Source organism: Globicephala melas, chromosome 2 (genome assembly GCF_963455315.2).
Source record: "Globicephala melas chromosome 2, mGloMel1.2, whole genome shotgun sequence".
Lineage (NCBI taxonomy): Eukaryota > Metazoa > Chordata > Mammalia > Artiodactyla > Delphinidae > Globicephala > Globicephala melas.
In genome coordinates this window covers 147,781,676-147,796,065 of record NC_083315.2, presented here as the reverse complement: position 1 = coordinate 147,796,065, position 14,390 = coordinate 147,781,676, and the positions used below count along the sequence as shown (strand labels likewise).

Sequence of the window (14,390 nt, the reverse complement as noted above, 5' to 3'; positions counted from 1 at the left end):
CATGGACTACAGATCTCAAGGCATCTGGGGCACACAAAGGATGCTACAGTTTTTCTAGGCTGCCAGTGCATCGTTCTCAACTGGAGGACTTCTTTATTGTAAAGACTTTAAAATCCTGGCAGACCAAAAGGAGTTAACATATTATAAACATTTTTCCAAAAAGCAACTTAGTTTTTCTAGTTAAACAGCCACAGAATTTAAATAGCCACATGATCTTTTTAAACAAAATTTCAATCTTATCAAAATGCATGTCGATAGTTAAAACAATAAAATAGTACTAAATGATTTCTTTTACAAAAAAGCAATAGCAATGTTTTCTCCTATCCCTTCTCACAGAGGCACTTACTTTCAGTCCTTATTTCTTTTAGCATTTACCTGTATATTTCTAAATTCTATGTTTTTATAGCTGCTCTTGATTATCAATTTTAGACAAGGATTAACTTTCTACTTACCAGTCCCCCCGACTCACTCCACATTTCCTCCCATGATCCTCCAAATATAACACTTTTTGTTAAATCAACAGTCAGTGTCCACATTATTAAACTGGGTAAAGACTGTCTGCTGCTGAGCTAAGTAGCATATTACCTTTTCCAAGTGTTCTAACAAATCTGTAAAACATCTAGCAATAATGTTTCACATCTTAAACACATCAGATAATCAAGCAGGGTTGTCTCCCTGTCTCCTGAAGGCCCTCTCCCCAAAGTCTGGAGTCCTCTTGCTCGAATCTGGACTGTTTGCTCTATAGGCTTGATGCAGAACCATCATCCTGGGCCTTCCTTCACGTCTATGTTACAGCCCCAGTTTCCTGGATTCGACGTCTGTCTATTGGTTTTACCTCCTGGTTGTGTTGAAGCACATCCTTTAGTAGTTCCTAAGAAAGGATGCATAAGAGCTAAATATTTTGAGTCCTTGCAGGTCTAAAAATGTTTTCTTTTTATCTTTACACTTGACTGACAGTGCTGGACATAGAACCCTAGGTTAAAAATCATTTTCTTTCAGAATTTTGAAGGCATTGCTTTACTTTTTTTGATATCCAGTGCTATGCTACTGTTGAGAAGTCTGAATCCATTTTAATTTTTGTTCTTTTGTTTAGTTTCTCTTCCCTCTGGAAGCTTAAAGTCTTCTCTTTATTGCTGTAATGCTCTCAAATTTCACCATGACCCTTGCCGGTAGTTTTTATTCACCGTGCCAGGCACAACAGACAATCCATAGGTAAAAAGACAAAATTCCCAGAAATCTTATGGTAGTTCTTTGCTAATTTCATAACCTTCATTTCCTCTGTTTTCTCTTTTCATAATTCTTTTAAATTAAATATTGGAATTGATAATCCAATATTCCTAAATTTTCCCTCCTAAATTTTCATCCTCTTGTCTTTTTGTCTCATGGTTCTTCTGAACTTTGTCTTTATTTTTTTCAATTTGGACTATCACTTTCTTACGTTTCCAGAGTTCACTTTTTTTTTTTTAAAGGGCTTCAAATGCTTGGCTTTTATTTATTTATTTATTTATTTATTTATTTATTTATTTATTTATTTATTTTTGGGTGTGTTGGATCTTTGTTTCTGTGCGAGGGCTTTCTCTAGTTGTGGCAAGCAGGGGTCACTCTTCATCGCGATGCGCGAGCCTCTCACTGTCGCAGCCTCTCTTGTTGCGGAGCACAGGCTCAAGACGCGCAGGCTCAGTAGTTGTGGCTCACAGGTCCAGCTGCTCCGCAGCACGTGGGATCTTCCCAGACCAGGGCTCGAACCTGTGTCCCCTGCATTAGCAGGCAGATTCTCAACCACTGCGCCACCAGGGAAACCCCAGAGTTCACTCTTGTTTATCATAGTATCTAGTTCTTGTTTTATGGATGAAATACCTTCTCATATCTCTGAGGATGTTAAATCTATATTTTTATTGTCAGTTTCTTTTGTTTCTTGAATAGTTTTTGGTTCCTCCAAGTCCCTTTTTCTGTTTGTTTGTTCTGATCACACTCCTTTGTGTTGGGGCTCCCCCCGAGAGTCTGGAACATCACTGGACATCCATTTGTGCTTAAAAGTGAGGGACTAAAACCTGCTTGGAGGCTTAGTGTGTGTGTGGACAGGATCTGCCAACTGATGGGCTTCGTTGTCGGGTCAGGGCAGCTTGCCTGTCATTTCACTAAAGCTCCACGTGAGAGATCTGGAGTCCTTCCTCGGGGGATATCTACTTTGCTCTAGAGCAGTGGTAGGCAAATATTTTTCTGCAAGACCCAGATAGTAAATATTTTAGGCTTGGCAGACCAGATGGTGTCTGTTGCAACTGTTCTGCTCTTCTGTTGTAGAACAAGAATAGCCATAGACAATCCATGAATAAATGCATGTGACTGTGTTTCAGTAAAACTTTATTTGCAAACATAGGGAGTGGATGTGGCCCATTGGTTGTAGTTTGCCAGTCTCTTACCCATGGGCATCTACATCTGGCTCCTGGAGGGCTGAGAGCAGGACAGGGGAGTGGTAGAGGGTCCCACAGCTCAGTACACAGCTCGCTCAGGAATTCTCTTGCTTTCAGCTGGCCCTTCATAATATGATGTGCCTGAGTTCTGAGCTGATGTGACTCAGTTTCTCCGGAGAATAAAGTGCCCATCTCCCATGGTGGTGGTAAGAGGGGAGAGAGGGTCTCCTCATGCGGCACGGATCGAGGGATTCCAAAAGCTCCGGAGACAGACTACCCATTCCCCTGGGGTTATCCCCATGCCTCCTTCTTGCCTTCCATTGTCCCTGGTGCCTTCAAGAGCCAAAGCCAGATTTTGTTGGGCAAATTGGTTTTGTTATAATTCTCCCACCCCTAACATGGAGGTCATAATGTTTTTCACATGTCCCCATTCACTTTCTTTTTTATTAAATTTTGAAATATTTCTTGCATTCAGAAAGGCATAAAAACTGTAAGAGTATCACCCTTGTACTCACCACCCAATAAAAAGAAACAACATTACAAACAGAGACAGAGGTCTGCAGTCATGCTCCCCAATTCTTTATACTTTTGACCTTGGAAAAATGTGTGGAAACTGTTAATCCATTCATTTGTTGACCTTGTGAGTTCATACCATTTTCATTCCTTTAGTGACATGTTACTTTTGGGAAGGGAGAGAAGACTAACGTACATCCACAATATTACCTTGAATGAATTTATTATAATTTATATAATAATTTGCTTTATATTGGACATAGACTTCTAATTTCTTTTTTTTAGTATATGTAGTGCTGGCTAGAGTAGAACACGATTGTTCAGAAAGGTTTTTCCATCTTTTGGGTTATTTATTTAGAATTAACATCCATAAGTGGAATTATTGGGCCCAAAGATATGAATATTTTTACGGTTATCGATCTACAATAAAACTTTTCCCTAAGCATCACCAGCTTGAGTGTCACCAGTTTCCTCTGCAATGGCAGATTCAGAGCCACAATGCCTGCTACTGAATGGCAAAGGGCAAGCATGGCCAAGTAGCTTACTTCTGAGAATGTGAAGAAATTCACTGGCAGCTCCATCTCATTGCTACTCAAAATGTGGTCCACAAACCAGCAGCAGGGGCATCACCTGGGAGCTTGTAAGAAATGCAGAAGCTCAGGCCCCACCCAGACCTACAAGTCAGAATCTGCATTGGTAGTAAAATTGGCCAGGTAATTCATATGCACATTAATGTCTGCAAAGCACCGCATCCCGTTCTTCAATTTTCTGAGAGGCTCAGGACACAGGATATTTTATTCATCAAATGAAGATGAAGGAGCCTGTGATACTCTTGGTTTTAAATTCGGTCGCAGGCTTCCTAACATCTCACAACGTTCTCACTGTCCCAGGCGTGGACCGTCGCCCTGCGGGGTGGGAGGAGCATTGGTCTAAGTTGTAAAACCTTGCTTCTAGCTGTGGGCTGAGCCATTGAACTGAACTTTGTCAAGTTCACCATATGTTACATAATGGCCTTGATGAGTACTCAGGACCATTTGACAAAAAATAATAGGAAAGCATTTCAAGAGTCTTCCAAGTACCCAAGAACTGGGAGATAGATGACTGCAACCACCACATGCAGCGCAGGCCCACCGTCCTGTAAACCTCCTGCTGGATGTGCATCTAGTGTGAGCGAGGCTTCATCCGTATGAGCCATGCAGCATCTCAGGTAAGAAGGAAAGGGAAGGGAGCTCTAAGTGAGCACCGTGGCAGGAGGGATCAGGCAATAATTTGGTGCTGTGACAGCTCCAAGGGGAGTTACCCCTTTGCCACTTGGGCTAATTTCATTCTTCCTGAAAGAAATGGGTTTGCACATTCAGGAATATATCGGTTTCTTAGCATTACTAGGAAACAAATTACCACAAAATTGGTGGTTTAAAACAACAGAAGTGTATTCTCTCACTTCTGGAGGCTAGAATTTTGAAATTGAGGCCATGTTTCCCTCTGAAGTCTCTAGGGGAGTATCTTCCTCGCCTCTTCCAGCTTCTGGTGGCTTTAGGTGATTGACCACTGGCTTGTGGCTGGATCACTCCAATCTCTGCCTCTGTCTCCACACGGCCTTCTGTGAAGACATGTCTGTGTCTTCTCCCCTTCTCTCTCTTATAAGCACACTTGTCATTAGATTTAGGATCTACCTGGATAATCCAGAATGATCTCATCTCAAGATCTTCTGCAAAGACTCTTTTCCTAAGTAAGGTCACATTCATTCCCGGGTTCCGTGGGTTAGGGTTGCACATATCTTTTCTCTATTCAACCCACTGCAAGGAATGTGAAAGCACCTGGATGTGAGGATGGGGAAGGCACAGTTGACACCTGACTCCTCTGTTCAGATGGACACAGTAACAAACCAGCAGCAGGTAACCTAAATCCTATTCAAGGGATGACAGGCTACACTGAGATGCTCCAGAGTGTCTGAGGCATGATGGGGTGTTGGGGGCTTTCCTGATTATGAAGCATTCGGGCACCCACAGTGTTCTCAAAATCTGAGAGGGAGTGTGTAGTCCATGGGGCTCTGCTCAGCTGTGACCCCTTTGTCCTCCCGGATGTCTGCCTCTGGCTGTTCCAGCGACCTCAGCCTCGGGTGACACTGTGTCTCTAATAAAGGACTTCTACTTGAGCAAACCAAGGCAAAGGCTGGGCCTTCATCTAACTAGTTAGTTACAAGTTATGAGGAAAAAACATTTCTTAACCAGAAGTGGATTTCCCAGAAGTAAAACGTAGGGATGGGAAAAAATTTTCCTCCCCATCTTCCCCCGCCCTGCCTCAGATTTCTGTGAGACAGGCTGGAGGTTTTCCCAGTAGACACCCCTGCACCCCCCAGCCTATGTATTATTAGACCTTGCACGTGGCCACGCCTCCTACCTGGGAAGCCAGGTCCAACCAGCCAGGTCAGGTCCCGGAACCAGGAACGAGCGCCTGGGGCAAGGGGACAGTGGGGAGGCTCAGGAGGGGCTGGGTGAGTACAGTTGACCCCTGAACGACATGGGTTTGCACCACACTGGTCCACCTGTAGGCGGATTTTTTCAATAGTAGATACCACAGTACTACACGATTGGTTGAATTCACAGATGCAGAAATGGATGGCAAGAACAATGGATGTGGAGGGCCAATTATACTTTATATAATTTTCAAGTGCATGATGGTCATATCCCTAACTCCCGAGTTACTCAGGAGTCAGCTGTACTCGGGCACTCGAGGAGACTGCACGCGGCTGCCTTCTGCTGCAGGAAAGGCAATGAAGGCAGCGGTCCACTGCCCAGCCCACGGCAGCAGAGGCTGAAATGGCCAGAGAGCAGCTGTGCATCACAAGCCAGGTCTCTTTTAGAGAAATTTGGGGCTATTCAGAGGAGCGGTTGGAGGAGAGGTGGTGAGATTTAATGGAGATGTTAGTTCAAGAGAAGTGGTCGAGAGCCCGAGGTGGGATTTTGTAACCACACAGGGGCACAAGATATGACTATGTAATAGGCATTAAGCATGAATGAAGATGTTCCTATGACCTAGCCCTATGTCCTGCCTTCTCAGAGCAGGGTCCAGGCAGGTATCCAGGATATAAGTGGAGGACCACATGAAGAAAGAGCTAAGAACTTCCTGCAGAAACGCCCGACAGTCTGCACCAAGGCAGCAGCTCGTCAGTAGGATCACCAATCAGTCAGCCAGTGCCAGTGGTAGCCAGTATTGGTCAGCAGGGAAATTTACTGTAGGAAGAGGAAAAGCTATTTTGTTAAGGTACAGTTACATAAATAGAGTTGGTTAGAGGCTTGGTAAAGGAAACAGTAAAATTATATGGGCATATGTATTTTCAATGTTCTGTCTTATTGGTAGAATTAGGATGTATTGAATCATCAGAATTACTTATATACCTCTCAGGGGTATAACAGGAATTTTTGATCAGCAAGGGGCTCGGAAATGCACACGCTTTAGAAAGGAGGATGTGCAGTTCGATCTTCTTGAGATTCTAAGACAAAGGGAGAGATTCGGTACTGTATTAGTTTCCAATGGCTGCTGTAACAAATTGGCACATACTTAGTGGCTTAAAATGACACAAATGTATTACCTTCCAGTTCGAAGGGTCAGAAGCCTGAAGTGGGTTTTGCTGGGCTGAAATCAAGGTGTCAGCAGGACTGTGTTCCTTCTGGAGGCTTTAGGGGAGAATCCATTTCTTTGCCTTTTCTACCTTTTAGAAGCAGGCTGCATTCCTTGGCTCATGGCCCCCTCCCATCTCTAAACCCTGCAAACCCCGTTCAATGTTTGGGTTTTGACCCCGGTCCCTGACACAGAGCTCCTGAAACCCTTGTAATCTCCTGAGTGATAGGAGTCTTTTGTTCTAATAAGGTGACTCTGGGTGGGCTTATGGATGGCTCCTGGATGGGGCTGGTCACCAGAAAGATCAAGCCATGATTAGAAGCTTGGAGCTTTTAGGCCCACGCCCCATTCTCTTGAGAAGGGAGAAAGTCTGGACATGGGATTAATAATTGATCATGCCTACATGAGGAAGCCTCCAAACAATCCCCATAGTATGGGATCCAGGGAGCTTCCAGTTGGTGAACATATCTACATGGGGAGGGTGACGCACCCCAACTCCACAGGGACAGAAGCTCCTGTGCTTGGGACCCTCCCAGACCTCACCCTGTGTATCTCTTTGTCTGGCTGTTCGTCTGTATCCTTTATCATATCCTTTAATAAACTGGTAAGTGTAAGTAAGTGTTTCCCTGAGTTCAGTGAGACACTCTACAGATTAATCAAACCCAAGGAACGGGTTGTGGGAACCTCTGATTTGTAGCCAAGTTGGACAGAAGTTGTGGGTAACCCAGGAACCTACTATGACTGGCATCTGAACTGAGTTGGGAGCTGTCTTACGGGATTGAGATCTTAACTTGTGGGATCTTACACTATTTCCAGGTAGAGTGTCAGAATTGAGTTAAATTGTAGGACACCCAGCTGGTGTCAGAGAATTGCCTGGCATGAGGAGAAAAATCCCCACACATCTGGTGTCAGAAGTACTGTGACACACTGCTATATATAAGATAGATAACTAATAAGGACCTACTGTAGAGCACAGGGAACTCTACTCAATACTTCGTAATGGCCTATATGGGAAAAGAATCTAAAAAAGAGTGGATATATACACATGCTTAACTGATTCACTTTGCTGTACACCTGAAACTAACACAACATTGTAAATCAACTAGACTCCAATAAAAATTTTTCAAAAGTACTGTGAGTGTGGCAGTTTCAGAGTAAAGGAAAAACACAGGAAAAGGAAGACTGGAGTTTTCCCTACACAGCATCCCAAGAGTGAAGTATGTATGTGGGATCTGGTTTACAAGGCAGGTGAGGGGAAGATGGAAAGATACAGTTAGGCTCCAGGGAAAATGGGCAGTGAGGGACGGCTTGCAGCTGTGGGAAATGATTAGTCAAGGAAAACAAAGGCATGGGATACAAAGCCTTATGGGATAGTGACCATCATTCTTACTTTAGAAATACAGCACAAATGTGCTACTGGATTCCTTAGGAAACTGGGGGCCTCTCAGCGGGAAGCAAACCTCGAGACTGAATGTGAGAAGGGGTGAAAAGGAGAGTGTATTTGCACACCCTTTGATATATGCACTTTCTAAATGATGATGCACAAAAGGGAACCAGGTAGGAAGAGCATCTGATTAGGAAGGAATGAAAAGCAGAGCAGCACTTCAGACACAGAAGAAGAAAGTTTGGTTCTCATTAATTCATTCATCTATTTTTTTTCACGTTGGAGAAGATGGGGAGGAGAGACAATATGAAGAAATAATTCCTTAATTATGGGTCACCCAGAGAAAAGATATACAATAGAGAAACTCAGGATGAGGGAAGGGACACGGAGGTGAATTTAGCCCCTCAGAAAGAAGAGCATATACCAGGCCAGGTACTGCGACCCTTCTAGATCTTGGTCTGGATACAGTCACCCTGGCTACAGTGTTACCTCTGATGGTTTCTCTTCTATCACCTAACGTGAGAAGCAAGGACCCTGCGGTGTCTGGAATCACATAAAAGCAATGTCATAATGACCTCTTGAGTCCCTTTTATTCCTCCCTGAAACTATCATTAGACATTAAGTTCACGGACCTCTATCACCCTAGCATGTTTTTAATAGACCCTTAGGGTATGCAGTCCCTTGCTGTCTTATCTCATTTCATTAATTACATTTCATGATCACAGAGGGTCAGGAAGCAGAGGAGGAACCAGCTCCAATTTCAGGGTGCAGCAGTGATCTCAGACATGCTCAAGCAAGGTGATGGTAAAAATTCAATTCAGCAGTCAGCTGTGATGCACAAATGGCTCCCAGGGATGGGGTAAGGATGAGCCGAGTACAGGAGCAGCTATAAAATGACACAAAGCCATCTTTCCATGTGGGGCAGCACGATGTGATCCAGGCAGTGACCGGCTGGAGCTCAGTGCCACTAAGGGTGGGGAAACATAGCAAAATATAGAGACTTTTCAGACAATTTTGAACTAAAACATATAGATTTTTGCATTCTCAAAGTTGGTTTGTCCAGTGCTGTAAGGCTGGGGTGAATAAAAAGTGGACCCCTTGAGGACTCTTGCAAAGAAGACTAAGACCTCATCTATTTGGCAACTTCAACTACTGAGGAAACACAGGTAAGATAAGTGACCAAAAGGGGCTCTGAGCAGAGTCTACAATGAAATAAACTCTATGCCCCAAGGCTCACTGTCTGTTATTTGGAAGAGCACACCTCACGAAGACTCTTTCCTCTTGCTTTAGGATGGAGAGTAAAGAACTTGATTATTTGATTTCCTGGTGTGCGTAGATCAGTTTTAAAAATGGAGTCTATTTCCCCAGCTCTTGAATCTGATCTGAGATTGTGACTTGCTTTAGTCAATAAAATGCAGCACAAGTGTCAGAGTGCCACTTCCAAGCCTCAAGAAGCTTTGCATGCTTCTGCTCTCTCTCTTGGAATCCTACTATCCCCAGGTGAACAAGGTCAAACTAGCCTGCTGGAGGATGGGAGACCATGAGAAGGACTGCCCAATGGTCCCAGCTGAGGTCATCCTAAACCAGCTGAACCAAGCATGTGAGAGACCCCAGGCAAGATCAGTAGAGCAGCCAACCCAATCCATGGAGGCACGCAGACAAGAGGGTGGCCCAGTGGACACAGACATGTGCACATAGATGTGTGAGCACACAGACTGGCACATAAACATGTGACCAGTAGTAAATGCATATTGTTTGAAGACACTCAGTTTTCAGGCTTTTTTTTAGGCGGTTTGTTACTCAGCAATAGCTAACTGATACACCTGGCCTGGTACAGGTTGGAAACGGGAGTTGTTTAGCGAGGAAGAAGGGCTACTGGAGATAAGTCATGTTGACGGGAACAAGAAGACAAAGCAGCAACTAAAAAGCATAAACAGAGACTCAAAGAACATAATGGTCTGGGGCCGTTTAGGGGAAGGGAAGCATTTTGTGGCACTTGATTCTGATCACTGACTGAGTTTTAAAGCACAAAATAAGAACACTGACCCTGAGTTATCCAGAAAACTTAACTGAAATGCAGTGTCCTTTCTTTAAGAAGGCAAGGGCATGTTTAAGAAATATTTTCATTCAACACAGTTAAAATGAAAAGCTTAAGGTGTTAAGCATTATTCATCTGGAAAATTCATCTGTGTGTGCAGGGACCATACTTTCTGAAGCAAAAATTGGGTGACATTTCAGACAGACTTTTGTGCTGCTTCCAGGAAATGTAGTTTGGTTGCCATGATGTTGCAATTTTGGGGACATTTGACCACTCATAGGGACAATGAGACAAAATAGGTGAAATCAGGATGACCCAAGCAAGTCTGTGCAGAAGAGCCAACCTCTTCACATACGGCCCCTCCTTCCTCAAAGGTGCCGGGTTAATGGTGCCATAGGAGGCACCCAGGGGAGACACACAGATTGCAGGCTGCAGGGCCAGCCTTTGGCAGCCTGCGGGGCTCTCTGTGCTGGAGACTGCAAAGAGAGAGGGTGGGAAGAATTGCACTAACACAGAGCTGCCATCTGCGGGGCCAGCCTCATTCCTTGGCCTGCCCTCTGCTCCTCTGGACACCACACACCTAGTTCATGCAATTCCGCTCCTTGCCAAAGCACCACACTGGAAAATAATAACAATCGTTCACATTCATTGAATGCGCTGTGTCAAGCACTGGATCAAGCTCTTGCCGTGGATTCCCCCGTGAACCCTATTAGTTAAGTACTACTGCTCTCTCCCCTTTCAAGAGGTGGAACAGAGGCAGAGAGAGGTGAAGCAAATTGCCCAAGGTCGCACAGTTAGAAAATGGCAGAGGCAGAATCCACACCCAGATGACTGGCTCCGCACCCACCCCCTAAATTGTTCTGTTCTGCTCCTTCCGTTTGCAAAGTTTCCTTTTTCTCTTCCCAGCTGGGTCTGGCTGCACCCTTTGGCCCAGCCTTGACTCTTGCCTTTTTTAGAACTGGACCTTTATGATCACCAGCCCTCCTGCCCTCTCCCCAATTTCAGTTCTCAGGGAACTAAGTGAAAAACGATGTGCACCTGTTCTCAAGGGGCTGCGGTCCTTTGCCTGATGGCCTCTGGCTAATTACCACCATCACCTGGAGCGGGCCCAGGGAACCCAGATCCGTCGAGGGGAAGTGGCGCCCACCTGAGATAGCTCAGTTGTCACCTCTGGCGAGCAGAGCAGTCGCACCCAAGGCCAGCTGCCAGTGCCACCTCCCTGTCTCCACCCCTGCAGAGCTGCTGACAGAGAGCAAGGCTCCAGGCTGCTTTATCTCCTGCTAACACCCGTCTCCTCTCCCTCCTCCTCTATCTGGGGGTTTCCTTGTGGCTCTAATGAAAAACCCTTGTGTCACATTGAAAAGTTGCCAGTTATTGCTGCTGGGAATAAAGTGCAGTCTCTGCTGGGTGGGGACTCGGGAAAGCTTCAAGCTGCGGAGAGAGGAGCGCAGGGCTGGCATGAATAATCTCTTCAGTGTGAGCAGCCCCTCAAGCATAATTAGATGGTACCCCGTGGTAAACAAACCAACAATAGGCGCGTCCAGCTCCCCTCCCCCACCGTGGCTGTCTCCTTTCCCGCCTTGCACACCTGCACAGCTGGCCTCCCTCGTGCTGACTGGTTTGGGATCTTTCCTTATACCCCAAAGATAAGACCAAGCTGGGTGTCCCCTGTGAGGTGAGCTCTCAGGTCACTGTGGGTGGTGGGCAGTGGCTTCCCCAAATCCTCGGAGACCTGGTCAGTCCACAGCAGAGAATTCAAACTGCAGGTTCCTCGAGCTACTCGGAATCACTGAATCCAATTCCCTAGCACTACGGCTTGGGAATCTCCATTCTTAACCCCCTCGTTCACCTGGATGATCACGCTCAAAACCACTGGCCCCAGCAGCCAGACCCAGGGAAAGACGCTCCCGCGTGCATGCTCTCCTAGGACTGCAAACTTTAAAGTGCCCTGGCAAGGCTAGTAGCTCTGACCCTCACAGTACCCCAGGACAGCCATTTCTGGCTATCCCTTTTTCACAGAGAAAGAAGCTTGTAGTTCCTCACAGGCTATGACACCAATGGAATCAAGGTCCTCCCAGCTACCTCACTAACAAGCACTCTTCTGGGACAAAGGCAACCACAGTGAGATCTAAAAAGCAACCTGAGAGCCTGTACTCAGGAAGCCCCACATTACGATAATGGGGTGCGGTGGCTCCCCAGCCGCCAGGCTAAAACTTGTGACCCCAGAACACTCGCCTAGTTGTGAGCTGCAGCCATGGCAACGTTCTCAAGCACGTGCATTGGGGAAAATGGGAATATCAGTGATTCTCAACGGGGTCGAGTGTGTCCCCTCCTGGGGACATTTGGCAACGTCTGGAGACATTTTTGGTTGTCATAAACTGTGAGGTGGGGTTCTGGCACCTAGTGGGTAGAAGTCAGGGATGCTGCAAAACATCTTATCATGTACAGGGCAGCCTTCTGCAACAAACAAGTATTCGGCCCAGAATGTCCTGGAAGAGATACAAGATGCCATTAAAGAGATGAGCCCATATCCAGGGATGTCCTTGGCCACCTGAGGGCAAAGTGTGAATTCCGGTTTGGCGTTGGGTGTGGAGTTTTCTTTGCCTCAATCTGCTGTTATTTATCTAGAAAGAAGATGTGATGAACCTAGGGGCCAGCAGAGAAAGGCTTACAGGTTGAACACACAGCCAGCCCTCTGTGTGAGGTGGGCTTAAAGGACCCACTTTACTGTTATAGCCAATAAATACTAAGACCCGGCTCAAGCCCTTGAGCTTTCAGATGTTGGTCATTGCTTTACCGGTAGCATCTGGATGAATAAACCTTCAGCTTGGGGCCGCCTGCTCAGATCTATTCCATACAGACTCCCCAGGTGGTCCCCCCTCTTCACGGAGAGTCCAAACACAGACCGTTTCGTTGACAAAATTGAGTTTCCCACGAGTGAAAAAGGTGGAACGAGCTCCTGGTGCAGGTTGTAGCACAAATGCCCTGGCGGAAGCCAGGCTGGAGGTCCCAAATATTTTCTTTACAGTTGATTCCATGCAGTTGGCTGGTTGATGGTGTGTGGAGGTGGAACGCCTCCTGATGGACCGGTCCCCTCCTGTTTGCGCCGCCAGCACCTCAAAGGGCATACGTAATTTCTTTCCCCTTATAAAGTGAATCTGGGCATTTTATAGCCGAAAAGGGAGCAATTCCATTTGAATTAATCAAGAGGCTGAAGGCAAAAGTGCATTAGGTAGCTTTTAAGGACGTTCTTCCTTGATTGACGAGGTCCCTCGGCCACCCCCCTCAAAAGCTTCAGCAACAGAACATTTCTTGACAGGGGAGGTCTGCTATCTTAGCTGTACTCACACAGGGTCTGTGGTTTTTTCACCCATCAGTTTAAGAAATGACTGTGGTCTGCCTCTTGGTACACGCTTGTTAGCCATAACACTGTAACATTTCTCCTTTGTTAAATTAGAAGAAAGCAGTAATATCATTAAGGGGAAACATACCTTTCAGCCACTTTGGACATTTTTAAACGATGCCTGTCAATCTGTGCATTCAAAAATGATATCTGGGGAAAGGCAGAACAGAAGTGTTAAGACCAAACTGGAATTTTTTCCCCCCTTCACCCCAGGAACCCAAAACCCGTATTTCTACCAAGATCCAAACACCTCCTCTGGACTTCTCCAGCCCTCCAACTTGACACTCCAGCAACCATTTTGCCCTTTTGGAAATTCCTACCACACTAAGAAACACACTCTACAATTTAGCCTACATCACATATTCTCCTGTGTTGTGTTACAGCTTAAGTTTTTTGTTTTTCTTCAATAGATCTTTATTGGAGTATAATTACTTCACAATACTGTGTTTCTGTTCTACAATAAAGTGAATCAGCCATATGCATACATAGATCCCCGTATCTCTTCCCTCTTGAGCCTCCCTCCCTCCCACCCTCCCTATCCCACCCCTCTAGGTGGTCACAAAGCACCGAGTTGATCTCCCTGTGCTATGCTGCTGCTTCCCACTAGCTATCTATTTTACATTTGGTAGTGTATATATGTCCATGCCACTCTCTCACTTTGCCCCAGCTTCCCCCTCCCCCCACCCCGTGTCCTCAAGTCCATTCTCTATGTCTACGACTTTATTCCTGCCCTGCCACTAGGTTCATCAGTACCATTTTTTTTTTTAGATTCCATATCTATGTGTTAGCATACAGCATTTGTTTCTTTCTTTCTGACTTACTTCACTCTGTATGACAGACTCTAGGTCCATCCACCTCATTACAAATAACTCAATTTCATTTCTTTTTATGGCTGAGTAATATTCCATTGCATATATGTGCCACATCTTCTTTACCCAGAAGTGAATGAAAACTTAAATATAGTATATATTCTACAAAGCTTAGCAACAGCATGGAGGTAACACATACACCATAAGGATC

The 14,390-nt window shown here is 45.4% G+C and overlaps 1 protein-coding gene across 3 annotated transcripts in view; it reads right to left on the bottom strand.

The window, feature by feature from the left end:
* RGS6 (regulator of G protein signaling 6) overlaps positions 1–14,390 on the bottom strand; it is a 574,726-nt gene that overhangs the window by 70,435 nt on the left and 489,901 nt on the right. For all 3 annotated transcript variants that reach the window (XM_060294993.2, XM_030831580.3, XM_060294994.2), the window contains exon 12: positions 13,459–13,520. In XM_060294993.2, the coding sequence (XP_060150976.1) occupies positions 13,459–13,520 (62 nt within the window). The remainder of the gene's footprint in view (positions 1–13,458; positions 13,521–14,390) is intronic.